Source organism: Girardinichthys multiradiatus, chromosome 22, assembly GCF_021462225.1.
Source record: "Girardinichthys multiradiatus isolate DD_20200921_A chromosome 22, DD_fGirMul_XY1, whole genome shotgun sequence".
Classification (NCBI taxonomy): Eukaryota; Metazoa; Chordata; class Actinopteri; order Cyprinodontiformes; family Goodeidae; genus Girardinichthys; species Girardinichthys multiradiatus.
Genome location: NC_061814.1, coordinates 31,266,416 through 31,281,904, shown reverse-complemented (window position 1 = coordinate 31,281,904; position 15,489 = coordinate 31,266,416). Strand labels below are relative to the sequence as shown.

The following is a 15,489-nucleotide window of genomic DNA, read 5'->3' as shown; positions in this document are numbered from 1 at the left end:
CCTTTCAGAATCACATTGTAGTTTTTATGTCTTAACTCTTAAGAATGTCTCAAGGAGAACTTGTAGCACTGCGTGAGCAGGCAGCCTGCTTCAGCAGCTCCTACTCTTTCCTGAGTTTTTCCTTTTTAAATCAAATTTTTTAGAAGTTTTGTCCGCCTTGCTGTACGCATTATGGAGCTGGCCCTTTTGTGGACAACTTTGCTTTTCTTTTTAAATAACATTTGTGTTTGGAGACCTCATGAAAGGCCATGCTCCCATTGTTTACTCCAGAGATCAGCTGCTGGCTCGCGGTAGCTTCTGAGTTTACACGTTATTGTGATAAAAGTGTATGTTCCCCCCTCTGCTAATGCAGCAGCTGCCTGTGACGTCATCCACACTGTTACCAGCAGACGGCAAACACGCATGTTCAGGCCCTTCTCCAAAAATCCTGGGATTTTAATCATGTCTCCCTGTCCTCCACGTTCACCCAGGAAGTTACCTGCTGCATCAGAGACAATTAAACACTGGACTTATTGTATGCCAACACCAAGGAGGCATACAGCTTGTCATCTCGTCCTCCACTGGGGGACTTGGATCACAACCTGGTTCATCTCCAGCACATGTATAAACCCCTTGTACAGAGATAACCAGCTGTGACATGTGCAGTGAAAAGATTGTCTGAGGAGACTGAAGAAGCTCTGTGGGGGTGTTTCTACTATAACAGACCCTGGTTCAAACAAACCCTGTGGTGGCATCAGCCATCTTCTATGGTTTTAGTATGTTGATGAAGCAGCTTATCTACAGATGAGAGGAAGCCGTTAGGTAAGCTCAATAGGAAGGCCAGCTCTGTTCTAGGGTGTCCCTAGATACAGTGTTGGTGGTGGAAGGTGGAAGGACTCTTGCAAAAATAACATCTCTATTGGACAATGTCTCCCACCCCATGAATGACGCTGTTGCAGAAGTGGAGAGCTTGTTCAGTGACAGACTGCTGCGTCCCAGGTGTACAAGAAGCATCATCACAGATCCTGCGTCCCAGCAGCTGTTAGACTTTACAACCATCACTGCTCCCAACAAACTGAATAAGTGTTTACATCCATGCTGCTATTTGCACAGTTTTTTCCATTTTTTTTGTAAATAGTGTTATTTTTTCCATTGTTTTTTCTCCACACCAGTGTCTTCATCACTTAAGCTCTCCTAATTATGTGATCAGGATTTTCTTGAAGAAAAATCCTGATCGCAAAAATAAGAATTACAAAAAATTGGGAACAAACCAAACAGTTTCCAATCTGTGTGACCAGATTGTTGCTGTACCTAGATTTCCCCATTAGTCAAGGGAACAGGCAACCTCAATTGATTGCTTTGGTCCTGTTGGTGAGCCATTTGCAGACCACAGAATATGGGGCTTAACCATTTCTTTAGAGGGGGTTCTGGTGTTGGAAGCTGACAAATCAAAGGTGGTTCTGAAACATAAATGCATCCATCTCTTCCATTGTCTTCGCCTTATCCGAGATTGAGTTTTGGGAGCAAAATGTCCAGGAGGGAAACCCAGACATTTCTATTCCTTGCGTCACTTTTCGGCTTATTTTGTGTCATCCCATAGTGTCCCCCAGGGCAGAAGGAACAATGTCCCTCCAGCGAGTTCTGGGTCTGCTTTGAGGCATTCTCCTAGTGGGACCAACCCAGGAAACCTCCAATTCCTCCTTTCTTTTTTTCCTTTCTGCTTTCAGATTACCATGTGGTATTAGAACCCACAATTTGACCATAAAGTTGATGTCTTTAAACTCTTGAGAAACCAGTAAACCTTTAATAAAAGTTTTATATGTCATCTGTGGAATTACTATTTTTAATGATCAATTTCCTAGCCTTGAGCTTTCCCTTTTAGCCTTTTAGCTTGTAGAGTCTTTTTTTTTTTTTTTTTCCAGTTTATATTAAGTTAATGAAAACATTAGGTTGTCTAGTAGATCCTGGTGGGATCAAGTGCAATCATAAATAACATTAATAGCTAACTCTCACTGGTTATTTTTTCATCTTAAGATTTGGTTTAATTATTCCTGATGCTAAATTAATCTTTGTCTGAGAAACATACAGAAATCTCCTTGCTTCTTTAAATTTGTTATCAAGATTGTTTAATGGGAAGGACAGAGTTCATCCTGATTACGTTATGTACACTGATATAGGTCAATGAGTGTGACCACAGTACATCTATTTGTTTTAAAAGTGCAGAACTGTTTACTTGAATGTAGCCTTTACATTAACCTGGGGGGCAAGACTAGGAGCTGAAGTGTATGATGATGTTTTTCTTAAACCAAGATCATCAGTTTCTGGGTTAGTAGTCTGCTGGGCTCGATAGATCTCCAAGTTTTTCTTCCACTGGAAGCACAAGGCTGTGGCCTCTGCGCCGTCTGAGTTTGGCTCCGGCTGCTTCAGACCCTGGAATAGTATGCAAAAAAGGAATTGGTTGGGAACCAACTAAAACAACATCATATTGCAGTTATACATAAAAGCAATAATTAAAAGTTTGTAAACCCATTGGAAGTTTTTTTTTAAATATGCTTTAGTATTTTCATATATTATAAAACTCTCAAGTAAATATAGATTAATATAAATGAATGATTATTTACTTGTTAATTTCATTTTTTCTTATTGTCGGTCTTTACTAGTTTAATTTATCTTTCTTTATGTTTTGTTTCTTGAGTTTTTGCCTTCCTCATTTCCCTTTTTCCCTATTTATTGTTTCCACATTACAGACAGCTATGGTTTCACAGTTGCTGTAGCCCTCCATAAATCAGTTTGTGCTCATCTGAAGTATCTTTGGTTATGTGAGTGTGTGTATGTGGGTGATATGGTGGTGAAGGGGGCTTCTTTGCTTTTAACTCTGTATTTTCCTTGGTTTCTGCAAAGCACTTATTGCTACATTACAGTTGCAATAACAGTGTGATTAAACATATTAAATAAAATTGGACAAAGGGGGCAAAACCAATGAAATTACTCTGTAAACAGTCAGAATGTGTGGTGGCCGGTATTCATGAATAATAATCTGGTGAGTGGTAAAGAGTTAAAAAAAAAAAAACATCCAAAGAAGAGCAGGATAGAAAGAAGAAACAAAGCTATAAACAGCAGCAACAAACTAAAGTCTTCTTAAAAAAGTACACTGCTGCTCCGCTGCAGTTGGCTGAAGACTGCATAGACAAGCCAGGAAGATATTTGGAGATCATTTTGTGGGGAGAAAAAAATAAAATGATTTTGGTGATATTAAAATAAAACAATTATGAGTGAAGAAAGAAAAGCACAGCAGTGGTAGTAACATGCTTTGTTCTGCTTTGCCCATTCATGACCAACCATCATCAATGAAATAATGAATTTGAATAATGCAAGTAAAATCTTTCCTAAAAGGACTGAGCAAAATAATAGGTTAGGGTGGTTATTGTAGATTTGTGGTGTTATATTAACCGTGATGCAGGCCGTTTCTGCAGCGTGGACCCCTCGCAGAAGAGTCTGAAGAAGATTTTGTGCGTTCTTTACCAGGATCTCATCAGATGATTTGCAACCAGGTGTTACAGCGTTCACACTATGTAAAAAAGAAAAAACAGTGGGTTCAATATTTGAAATTGTCATTTATTGTGTAATCTGCAGTTTGATTTATTTGCACCTGCCAGATTTATTCTGTTTTGCTTTTTTGTCATAGAGATGTTTCAGATAATCAAACAAATGTTTGTTTCAGACAAAAGTAAAATGAGTCAAACACAAAACACATATTTCAAATAATAAGCTAATTTATTCAGGGAAATTAACATCCAATCCGCTGTGGCCCTATGTAAAAATTAAACTGCCTTAGATTCAGTCGGTTTATCAGCTTGTGACCTTAAACATAACATCACTTGGGTTTATCAGTTGGACAATGATCTAGAGCACACCAGCAAGTCCACCTATGAATGGATAAATCAAAGGTTGGACTTAAATCCAGTTAAAATGCTGTGACACACCTTTAATAGGTTGTTTATACTAGAAAACCATCTAATATGACGGAATTAAGCAAACAGGAGTAGGCTGAAATTCCTCCACAGTGACTCACTTGATGCCAATTATTGTTTAGGAGGCAAATACTTTTCTCACAAATAGCCATGTTGGTTTGGACAGCTCTTTTCCTCTTAATAAATGAAATCATTAGGAAAAAAAAATCATTCAATTAATCAGCTTATCCTTGATATTAAAATTAGTTTGATGATGCGAAACATCTAAATGTGATAGAAAAGCAAAAACAGGAGTCTGTAAGAGAGCAAACACGGCAGTGGATGTTAAAAGATTCCCAACCCGGAGATGATGTTGAGCTGATTAGTGATGGTCAGAATCTGTTCGATAATGAGAGAAAGTTCAACCGTGCACTGTTTGTCCAGGCTGAGGTTGGCAATAACTCTGATAAACTGAGTTACTGTCTGACAGTTTGAGATCACATCTTTGGCTGCACTAACAAACGCATCTTTGTTCTGGAAAACAATTAAATGAATTGATTAATTAATAATGACTGAAACGTAGATGAAAGAAGTGACTTCTGTCGGTCATTACCAGAATCGGGCCTTTCTTCTTTAAGTACTGCGTCATGTGACTTATTGTGTCAGCCATCTTTCTCATCACCTGGACTATTTTGTTGTCCTTTGGATCCCAGCTGTCACTTTTTTGATTCAGAAAAATGGAGGCATAACTCAGAGGAAAACCTTCTCTGTAAGCGGAAGATGTGGATCCAAACTGCAAAGAAACATTAGATTCAGATTTTATAGTGACACTAAGGAAGCTTTAAACTGTTAATTCTGATCAATTCTCACTTCTTTTTTATCCTCTTTGGGTTCATGGTTTGGTACAGCTGCAAGGCTCACACTAGTTTCTGCTGCATCTACTGTTTCCACATTGCCTCTCTGCAGTGGTGTCATTCTGTCAGGAAATTCCATTTCTCTGACTCTAGATGGCGTCATAGCCAATTCTTTGTTAAAATCCTTGCATGATCTTCCCTGTAAACCAGCCCTGATGCTCTCCTTAGCTTCAAGTTGAATCCCATCTTGTTTCATGATCTCAGTGACAAGATAATGAGCTTTTGCTGACCAGCACTGCATCTGCACATCTAAACTAAGGGTGTCACAGATATAATGAGTCTCCACCATGAGCCTCGCCCTGCTAATTATTTCTGAAATCTGAAAGCACAGGTGATCGTTGATGGATCTCAAGATAGAGCGGGCCCGTGGGTCGCGAATATAGTTCAAGCAATCCTCCACTCTTCTGGCTGCAGATTGGATGTTGTCAACAAGTTTCTGTGCTGCGTTTTCAAATTCTTTCTTAGTCTCTTCTGCACGTTCTGAATCTGTGAAATGTTCAGCAGCAGAATGAATAATGTCAACAATATTTTGAAAAGCAGAGACAAAGTCCCTATTCTTTTTGCCCAGCTGATTAGAAAGCACTCTAATTTCAATGAAGAGTTGTCTCTGTAGGAAATCTGATTTTGCAAGATGGGTCAGACTGGGCATTGCTTCAAGTTCTTCAGAAGCTTCAAGATAAGCATCGGTCAGTGTTTTTAGCTTGTCCTGATAGCTCGTCAGGTGCTTCAACTTATAAGCACTTTTGCAGTTCAAGCTGGTGAGTCTTGCAGCCTCTTGAATCCTTACAGAATTTTCCGACAGAGCCGATAGTCGCTTCTGAAGGTTCAGCTGGTTAATTGTGGCTGTTGTGCCCAAAATCTTATCCAGAGAATTTAGTAAAATCTGTACAGAGAGACCCCAAAGGATACAGAGTCCCTCAAGATGATCCACCTGGTTTTCAGATGACGAGGAAAGCTCTATGAGAAACTTTGTATTGTTCTGAGCTTTGCTCAGCTTGCTGTTCAAGACCCTGAATGTTTCCTGACAGTCAGCTGATTTCAAATCAGATGATGTAAGGAACTGGACCACACAAGTGCATAAACTTATTACTTCATTTAGATTTTGCGTAGCACTGGGTATGGCAACTTGTAGGTTCCTCTGCAGTTCAGCACAGGCAGCATGATACCACATTCCAGCTACAGGCAGTAAAACTTTTCGGATGTTCCTAATGAGGTCAGAGAACTTCACGCTGTGTTTGCAGAGACCTTCTGCACTCATTGCTGAGCTCATTGCCGTCTCCTGCGCTGTCTGGACCAACAGCGGCGTCAGGGACACCAATTCCGATCTAAAGCTTTCCAACATCTGAGAATCAACGGTGTCGACAATTGCTGACCCGTCCCTCGCAGCCTGGGTGTAGCAGTTTGACAGCTCAAGAACTCTAGTGCAGATCTGGTTGAGGGTGGACACATCTTTTCCTTTAGTCACAGTCAAAACTTCATACAGAAGGGGTAAAAGGTCAGTGTGGATCAGTTTAGGCTCATCTTGGACAGCTGGCTTCTTTAAATCATTGCTGTCGTATTTATGACCTGCTTCTACAGTTTCTGAAGGCTCGTCGGGTTTTGTTAGAAAATCCATTCCCATCAGTTCAGAAACAGGAGAGTCAGGGTCTCTTGCCACATGATCCAAGCTCATCCCACCAATATTCTCAGTGGATAAAGACGACTGTGAGATTTCCTGTTTGCGTGCCACCTCTCGCAGAGGACTGAGGAGATGTGGGTGCTGGTGTCCATCCAGCCCTTCTCTGAGCACCTTAAAATGCTGAATAGTTGCTGAAGCATTGTTTGTAAATGTGGAATACATCTCCACATTTAGAGTGGAGCCTCGTAGCATGTCTCTGACTGACTCACCCACTTTGGTTTGAGAGGACTCAGCCTGTTTGAGCAGGACCAGTAGGCCGTTCCTGTAGATCGGGTTATTGTTTCTGTCTAGGTGCCTTCTCGTGGACCGAATCACCAGCTTCATGTGAGAAATTAGGTTTTTAGCATGTTCATCAAACAGTTTATAGCTCTGTTCTCTGTATGCTTCATCACATTCATGACGCTCCTTAACCATCTCACTGATAGCGAGACTTGTGAACTCTCTTACATCCATCACGTCACTTAGAGTGTCCTGTAGCTGACTTGTCTCCTCCTCCCATTTCAGGCACACATCATGAAGCTTTTGAAGGGTTTCCCATGAATTATCCTCCAGCTCAAGGGAAAGAGGGGCAATCTGAGCTCTTAGTCTTGTGAGGCATGCCTGTGAGTTCTCCACACTCTCCAAGCTCTTTGCATCAACTGCACCTGCTGAGACAAAGTTTGCTACTTGGATTATCCCATCAGCGGATGATATGAAATCCTCAACTACTGGCTGGAGAAACGTCAGATCCATCATTTCACCAGCATCTGCAGTTAAGACCTGTCTTATCGTGCCTAAAAGTTTGTCGGCTGTACAGGAGTTTATAAGAAACATATCCAAGACGTGATGAATAACTGCAGTTTTTAGTGCTTTGTCCAGCATTTGTATTTGTTGGACTAACAAATGACGGGTCTTATTAGATCTCAGTTCAGAATCATCACTTTCTTCTGAGGATTTTAAAATCTGTTTTATGTCGGACCAGAACTGCAGAATGAGACGGCAATGGCTCACTATTCTTTGCTGAGACTCTCTCCGTGAAGAGTTGGCTACAACCATGGAGTGGAACACAATGTCTCTCACCATGCTGTCAAAGCTACTGTCCTTAATTAGTGCACTAGAGAAATTATTAAGTAGGTGCAATAGGCTGTTATGCCTCCCAGTATAGTACCCATATGGACCCAGTGGTCCTCTGTGGCTGTCATTCCTGAGAGTTGCACTGATGTCTCTAACTGTGCTTTGGATCTTGTCCAAAATGAACCTCTTGGCAGCTTGGGCCTGGTCACTTGTAGGGTGTTTGATGGTGGTGCACATTGCTGTGTGGAGCATGGAGATGCACCTCTTCAGTGTTTCCAAGGAGTCAAGAAGCTGTTTTGTTTGTCTGGGATCTTGTAGGGATTTGGCCCTGTCCACAGTGAGCCCATTGAGCGTGAGCAAAGTTTCAGAAAAGTCTTGGAAACACTTGAGGAGAGATCTAATATCCAAGGAGGAGCTGAGCTCAGTGAGGGACTCCAGAACCAGATCAGCCGCAGCCAGAACTTTCCTCACAGCTGCACCATCCTCCACCAAAAGAACCTACAAGCAGACAGATCACTGTCAGCCAAGAGTGACATACGTTTATTACTTATTCAAAGCAAACAAACAAAATAAGATAAAAACAGAGGCATGAGCTGGTTAATTCTATTAGTTTCTGTTTTTCTAGTTTCTATGCCGACATATGAGTGTTGGACAAAATCAGATGGGGCAATGAGCTCATAAATGAAGATTTCGGATTTTTAAAAAGGTCCAGGTTATGTACAGATGTTCCTTTAACTCATTGATGTGCTATGCCTGGCAAAAGTATTTTTATCCCTTGAACCCTTTTATCATTTCTCATTTAATAATCACCATTTTATGCGATAGACACAATGTTGTGCATAATTATGATGTACAAGGAAAAGGATGCATGGTTTTCAAATTTTCTCACTAAAAAATTGGATAAAAAAAACTCCCCTTAGTTGGTATTTTACTTAAATTTTCAAGGCCTGCCACATATACTCAATTGGATTTAAGTCTGGACTTTGACTGGGCCCATCCGTTGTTAGCTTTCTGACACACACAGCATTAACATGTAGACCAAAAAGTTCAGCTTTGTCTGATCTGTCCAGAGCTCTTTCACATTTTCCCCGTGTCATCTACATGACTTGTGGCAAGGTAAAAAACTGTTTTATGACTGTTCTGTCACCAATGTTTTTTTACTTGCCACCCTCCCATAAAGACCAGTATAAAGAGACATCTGAGCTGTTCATGTCTGCTGCGCCTCCAAATTATTTGCACAATAGCTGCTTCATTAATTATTGCTCTCCTTGAAGTTTAAGCTAAAGATTATAAAATGAAATATAAATAATAATCAATTTCTCTGTTTGAAGGAGGCATCATTTCAGAGTTGTTTGTTCTGTTACATTTACAGAAATCCTGTTTCACCAAAATATAGAAACTAAATACTTTAACAAGTCCCAGGAAGACATTCTGTGTTACGGTGATGAGTTCCTCTCTATGCTGGGGCAAATTAGGCTGGATGCTGAGTTTCTGAGCTGCCAGCAGGACGTGGTGCCCAGACACACTGAACGGCTCGAGCAGGGACGACATCTCCATATGCAGAACTTCATCCTCTGTATTACTAATTAGCCTGAAATTAAAGGGTCTGCCATTTATTTGATCACACAGCTGCAGATGCAAATCAGTACTGGAATTTGACCAGAAGGTACATACCTGGAGACCACTGCTGCCATGTTCTCAGTGGCTTTAGCTACTCCCTGAGCCGCTGCCTCCAGCTGGCTGAATTGCTCGGGCTCATCCATTTTGTCACACAGCAGCACCAGGTGACATAAATGAGTTGCAATGGGTGCCACCACCCTATCCAGTGCTACAGTTCTGACAAAGCTGTGCTCCAGTAAGGAGGACATAGCTCTGATAGTAGTTCTTATGGATGAAAATAAACTGAGCAGGCCCAATGGCTGCTGTGCTTCTGCTGTATTCAATGTTGCAGCTGTTTTAATAATTTAGCAGGTGCTGGATTTCAGTGCTTCATAGCAACTGTTGTCACCTAATTAACTTAACATGACATCAGCAAGTGATCAACTATAGAGGTTTCTTCTCCTTTAAGATAAATATGTACTTTGCAGATAGCAGGAAACTAGACCTGCAAGCCAAATAAACCAATTGCTATAAAGATCACGCATAAGTGAAATTTAATGTCAACTATTTACTTTCTCATATGAACTGGTTTGGATTTAATTCAAGGGCTGCTTTAATTTTTTCAGTAATTTAAATCAAAACCTAAGATAAAACATAGCTAGCCCAAATAAGAATAATGCCATATTTAATAAACACATTGAATACATTTTCAAGCTGCAAGGTCTTAATTTTTCAGAAGCTGCAGATTGTCTTCTGAGTTAGTTTCGCCAAACAATAGTTATAGTATATCAAAATAAAAGTTTCTCCAAGTAAAGTAAGACACATAAAAAATTACTTTCACAAGAGTTTTTCTCCCTCAAGATTTTGTGAATGTAACGCAGTGATGCTTCCAGCAGATGGCGCAAAACTCCATTGAGACAAAGCCCTTAATCAAAGAAAAAATAAACGAGCAAAGTTCGGATATTTCACTTAGAAATTTATCGGCAGATAAATATACAGCTCAGACATGACTTTAAACATCAAAGGTACAGCACACTATAATGGAAATGATACTCACTGACAGTAGTACACTCAGAACAAAAGTCCCAACATCGGTGTGATTAACGAAGGCACCCAACACTGAATCATCACAGTTAGACTTTTACAAAAACAGAACAAAACAAAAGTCAAGTGTCGTTTTCTTAAATGAATTCATAAATGAAGTTTAACATCTTTTACACTGGTGCAGAGAGAGGGCGTGAAGGTGTACAGTATACGCTGCTGTAATGCCAGTGAAACGCAATGGTGACAAAATATTCTGGACAATAAAAGAGTGAAAACTTTAGCTATAAGTAGCTATAAAGTGGCTTAGAGCTTAAGTCTGAGCAAGTTTGGAAACATTTGTGTTCTTAAGAATTGCACTTTTAATGTAAATCTGGTCTTGTATAAATATGGTATTTTTTATTTTTCAAAAGTAAAAAGTGGAAAAGTGGGGTCAGTTTTTTTATGTTATTTTCCAATAGGCTTATTAAATGCGTAGACATGTAAATGTTCTGATTTTGTTAAGAACCTTTTATTTAAAGCTTGATGCACTAAGCACTAACCTTGCTGTGAAATCAAAAGCTAATATACCCTTTAGGGCCCTTTTTTCTTAAAGTGAGTTATTCCCACAAGCCCCAAAGAACTTGTTTCTCTGTAGCGATTGAGTGCAGCTAAGTCCCATGTATTTTTAGAACATTACTCATCCCACTGGCCCCCTGTAAAACACTGTAGATGGACTAGCTTTGCTGGCTTTAATCCGGCAATGGAAATCTCCTACCTGTCTCTAAAACCCAACATTTAATAATACAAATAAAGTAAAGAATAGCTTTGAAAAAAAGCAAAACCAAAGAGGAAATAGTTAATTTTCTGAGGGGTGAACCTGAAAAATCTGACGCATACTTAAGCAAAAGCATGGTTCAATTTAAACATGTCTAAATTCAAAATGTCAGAGAAGAGCAAAGGGCTAATCACACTTAGAAAGCATGAAACATGAATGATATGATGGAACAATATTTTGTATTTTACACATTAAAGAAAATAGTCAAAAGTAATAAAGTTATAACTGATAGCTCTACAGTGCTTGATGACAGTTGATTACCACATAGCAATGAACAATGCTCCTGGATCTTCGTCTTTTGAGCTTATACGTTTTTAAAATTATTTCTAAGAGGGATGCAGTCAGATGTGTAGAAATAAAGTTACACAAAAAGCAAAAGGTACAGAAAAGATACAGATGTGTCTCAATAAATTAGAATATCATGAAATAGTTTACTTATTTCAGTAATTCCATTCAAAAAGTGGAAATCATATATCATGTCACACTGAGTGATAGATGTCTTAGCACTGTGGCTACACATGTTATATGTGCAGCATTCTTTGCCACATGTTTTCCTTTCATTTAACGTTCCATTAATTTGCTTGGATTCAGCACTCCGTAAACAGTCTCTTTAGCAATTACCTTTTATAGCTTACTCTCTTTGTGGAGGGTGTTAATAACTGTCTACTGGACATATGTCCAGTCAGCAGTACTCCTCATACAAGTGATAACTAAACAATGTTCTTTAATTTCTTTATCAAAAATCAATTTTTATTGGTCTCATGTCATTCTGATATTCTGAGAAACTGAATTTGAGGATTTCTTTAGCTTTAAGTATCAAAACATCAAAAACTAACAGACAATAGCTTCAAGTACAGCGCTCTGTGTGTAACTTGTTAACAGTAATTTCATTTTTTGGAATTAAATTACTGAAATAATAGATTGTTTTTATTTTATTCTAATTTACTGAAAAGCATCTGCATCATCTTCTAGGTACTTTAACAGCGAAGAGCTGAAAATACAGACATTTCCACTCATATATTACAAAAGACATATCTCTGGCACAAAATTAAACACTTTGGAGCAAATGCATTCATTCTTATCAAACATCAGTGCTTTTAAGAAAAACAAACTGTAGATACAGAATGTTTCTAATGGCAATAACAACCTCTGCTTCTCTCAAAGCTTACTTTTCTAATATGGCTTGAAAGTGTATGTATAAAAATAAATTTGCTATGTAACACAGCCCTGAGGGTTTTGTTGTCCACCAGTAATTTATGCCCTCTCCATGTCCCCACTACAGGGATGGGTCCACAGTTCGGCTCCACCAACGTAGAGTTCCCTCATCACAGAATAGCTGATTTCTGCAATCAGTATCCTTCTGTAAGCCACGTATTCACCTCAGAAACCTGTTCCCTTGAACCCCACCCCAGCCCATCTGCAGAAAAATAAAACAGTCTCCAGAAAATATGGAGAATAATCTTCTCTTCCACATATGAAAGACTTTGAAGAATCTGCTGCCACTGGGCTCCCAGTGCTATTGGATCTGTCTTCACCTTAATCTCACTGGCTCTGCTTGGGCCCCAATTGAATGTCTCAGTGGTCCTTGTCCATCCAGTCCCAGCTTTCATCACTGTCTTTCCGGTTTTTTTCAGCTTCAATGATCTCTCTGTAGTGGCGACGGAAGAAACCCATCTGTTAAGTAAGAGGGATGACAGTTTGAGTTTTTAGAGAAGTGGCCACAACTGACTGCAGAAAAGGATGCATAGTTCTTTGTTTCTGCTTCTTAAATGCAAATCCGATATGCAATGATATGCATACTGTGAACCATGTGTAATATATTGCAACTATAGTTGAAACAATATTTAGTTTGTGTATTAAATATCTTTTTAGTCCCTTATCAGCTGTTTTAACATTAATATGAGTATAGTATCACCCTCTAACATCCTGTGTTTGGCTTATAAAAAGGATTTTCACCAATCAGGGTCCATATGACTTGGGAAACTGAGTCAAAAGAAACCAACATTGTTTAAGAAGCAACAACAACAAAATAACTTACTGCTGTCGGTATTTAAGTATTCCATTAATTAAAACTAATTACACTCTCCTGCAAAAGAGTCACTATCCTTAAACTTCATTGCAACCACAAACCTCTGTATGTTTTTAGGTCTCCCACACAAATTAGTGTAAAATTTTAAGGTGGAAAGAAAAAAAAAAGGTTTTCAAATTTCTCCTGCAAACAAAACTCTGAAAAGTGTGGCATGTATTTGTTTTAAGCCCTCTTTAATCTGATACTCCTATATAAAATCTATGAACAACAATTCAAATCAGACCAGTCAGTCATTTTCTACCACTTTGTCCATAGTGGGTCACGGGGAAGGTGGTGCCTATCTCCAGCAGTCTATGTGCGGTGGGCGGGGTACACCCTGGACAGGTCGCCAGTCCATCACAGGGCAACACAGACACACACAGGGCAAAGGGCAATGTAGAGAGACCAGTTAACCTAACAGTCATGTTTTTGGACTGTGGGAGGAAGTCGGAGTACCTGGAGAGAACCCACGCATGCATGGGGATAACATGCAAACTCCATGCAGAAAGACCCCAGGCCGGAAGTCAAACCGATGACCTTCTTGCAGCAAGAAGTGCCACCAACTGCGCTACCATGCAGCCCGCAAAGTTGGACCACAGACTCTCATTTGGATTCAAGTCTAGACTTTGACTAGGCCAATTAAACACACAAATATGCTTGGATTTATATTCTTCCATTGTAGCCCTGGCTGTAGGACATGGTTTGTCGTCCTGCTGGAAGATGTACCTCTGCCTCAGTCTCAAGTCTTCTGCAGCCTCTAACAGGTTTTCTTCGATGATTGCCCTGTATTTTGCTCCATCTATCATCCTATAAACTCTAACCAGCTTCCTTATCCTTGCGGAAGAAAAGCATCTCTACAGCATGTTGCTGCCATCACCTTGTTTAATGGAGCAAAGGGTGTGTTAATGGTGAGCTGCAGTGTTTTTTCCACAATGCATTGAGTGTTGTTAAATACACTGCAGTTTATGGTTATAATCTGAAAAACATAAAGGGTATCAATACTTTTGCAGGAGACTACAGCTGACTCTGAGCAGCTGAGTTTCTTTAAAAGCACTAGCAGCGAGTACTTATCTACAACAGTCTCTTGTTCCAGCTACATTATTACAAAAACAACACAATCTGAGACTGGAAAACATGTAAGAACCCAAGTGAATGTTGACTGATTTAATCTTTAAGTGAAATTTCTGAAAGTTGAGATTTCTCCCACTGAGAAACAGATGGAAGACAACAGATATCTTAGGGACAGGAAATCAGTGTGTACTTTAGGATCGGCCATGTTGTCCACAAACATCCATAAATTGGGATTAAATATAAAACCATGCAAAACCACTTGGATGTATAGCTGTAAAGCAAATGTTTTCCTTCTAGACCTGTGTTGTTTATTTAGGAATGCTACACTGTGCAGCTGCTTGCAGTGAGCTGAGCTTTTATTCAAGATTACTATGGCAAGCAAAAAAGTGAAATAAAACTATGAGGGGAGCAATATCTACACCAAAGCTGCTTCACTGCACCTCCATTCATTTATCTACATTTTGCTACTAAAGCGTATATACACAGACCTGCACTCTTCTCAGGCATTTCCTGATAAAAGCAATACAGGACATGCACTGGACTTGTAAGTAGGGTTTGTTTTGGCAGGAACTGAGGACTTTGGGAATGGATTGGATAATGTGTCCCTGGACTGACATTCCAAAGCTTGGTTGTGGTATTCCCGATGGAAGAAAAATGCAGTGAAAAAAAAAAGAAGTTTTGCGTTAAGAAAGTCTTTGGGTATCAGTGTAACTGCCATTTCCCCTTTAAATTCTTCTTTCATGCAAGCGGTATGGTGTGAATTACTGTCCAGTCTGTGATTTGTCCTTTTCATGGTTGTCAAAGGTCTTACGAAAGCTTTGACCCCACCTCCTTTCTTTGACCTCCAGCTGTCTCCAGTCAACTGGATACCATGCTGACATCTAACCAGAGTAAAACACATTGCTCCTGGCTGTCACACAGTATTTATTAGCTTTTGCACACTACATGTTGAAAGAAAATGAAAATCTCTGTTCATGTGTGTAATTACCTTCCAGAGTAGCACAGCCAGCAGCAGAAAGATGAGAATTCCCACCAGGAGACTGATGGCAATGATCCAGCCGACAACGTAACCCCTCGGCTCCTGACTGTGGAGAGCCTCAAACACCAGCTGAAACACAACAAGATTTAGGGGGTCACACTTGAATACAATACACATGCACAAAACACACGCGCAAAAGAATGCACATGAAGTTATGTGCTGATGATAAAGTAATATTGTGTAGAAAAAAACCCCTCTGGTCCAGAACCTTGGCTTAATTCAGGAAGAGATACATGTAACTCTGGGATCAAAGAGCATAAACGTATTACAATCTAAAACA

General features: G+C 39.7%; 2 protein-coding genes across 4 annotated transcripts in view; both read right to left on the bottom strand.

The window, feature by feature from the left end:
- Positions 1-2,088: 2,088 nt before the first annotated feature.
- On the bottom strand, positions 2,089-9,494 carry LOC124859481. Of its 3 annotated transcripts, none has more exons than XM_047352277.1 (7): positions 9,249-9,494; positions 8,982-9,180; positions 4,800-8,072; positions 4,543-4,722; positions 4,291-4,463; positions 3,430-3,547; positions 2,089-2,409 (listed from the first exon to the last, which is right to left on the bottom strand). In XM_047352277.1, the coding sequence occupies exons 1-7, from the start codon at positions 9,440-9,442 to the stop codon at positions 2,209-2,211; spliced, it is 4,338 nt and encodes a 1,445-aa protein (XP_047208233.1). In that variant the 5' UTR covers positions 9,443-9,494; the 3' UTR covers positions 2,089-2,208. The 3 variants fall into 3 exon arrangements, with proteins under 3 accessions (XP_047208233.1, XP_047208234.1, XP_047208235.1); XM_047352278.1 differs by having other exon boundaries at positions 8,982-9,165; positions 9,249-9,493; XM_047352279.1 differs by lacking the exon at positions 8,982-9,180 and having other exon boundaries at positions 9,249-9,486.
- A 638-nt stretch (positions 9,495-10,132) lies between these two features.
- itga9 (integrin, alpha 9) overlaps positions 10,133-15,489 on the bottom strand; it is an 85,855-nt gene continuing 80,498 nt past the window's right edge. The window contains exons 27-28 of the mRNA XM_047352280.1: positions 15,159-15,278; positions 10,133-12,705 (exon numbers count right to left, since the gene is read on the bottom strand). Coding sequence (XP_047208236.1) covers positions 12,607-12,705; positions 15,159-15,278 — 219 coding nt within the window. The 3' untranslated portion in view covers positions 10,133-12,606. The remainder of the gene's footprint in view (positions 12,706-15,158; positions 15,279-15,489) is intronic.

Coding starts and splice junctions, on each gene's coding strand:
- LOC124859481 (XM_047352277.1), bottom strand. CDS start 9,442: ATGTCCTCCTTACTGGAGCACAGCTTTGTCAGAACTGTAGCACTGGAT. Junction 9,181..9,248: donor ATGGCAGCAGTGGTCTCCAG/GTATGTACCTTC, acceptor AATAAATGGCAG/ACCCTTTAATTTCAGGCTAA. Junction 4,464..4,542: donor AGAAGAAAGGCCCGATTCTG/GTAATGACCGAC, acceptor ATTGTTTTCCAG/AACAAAGATGCGTTTGTTAG.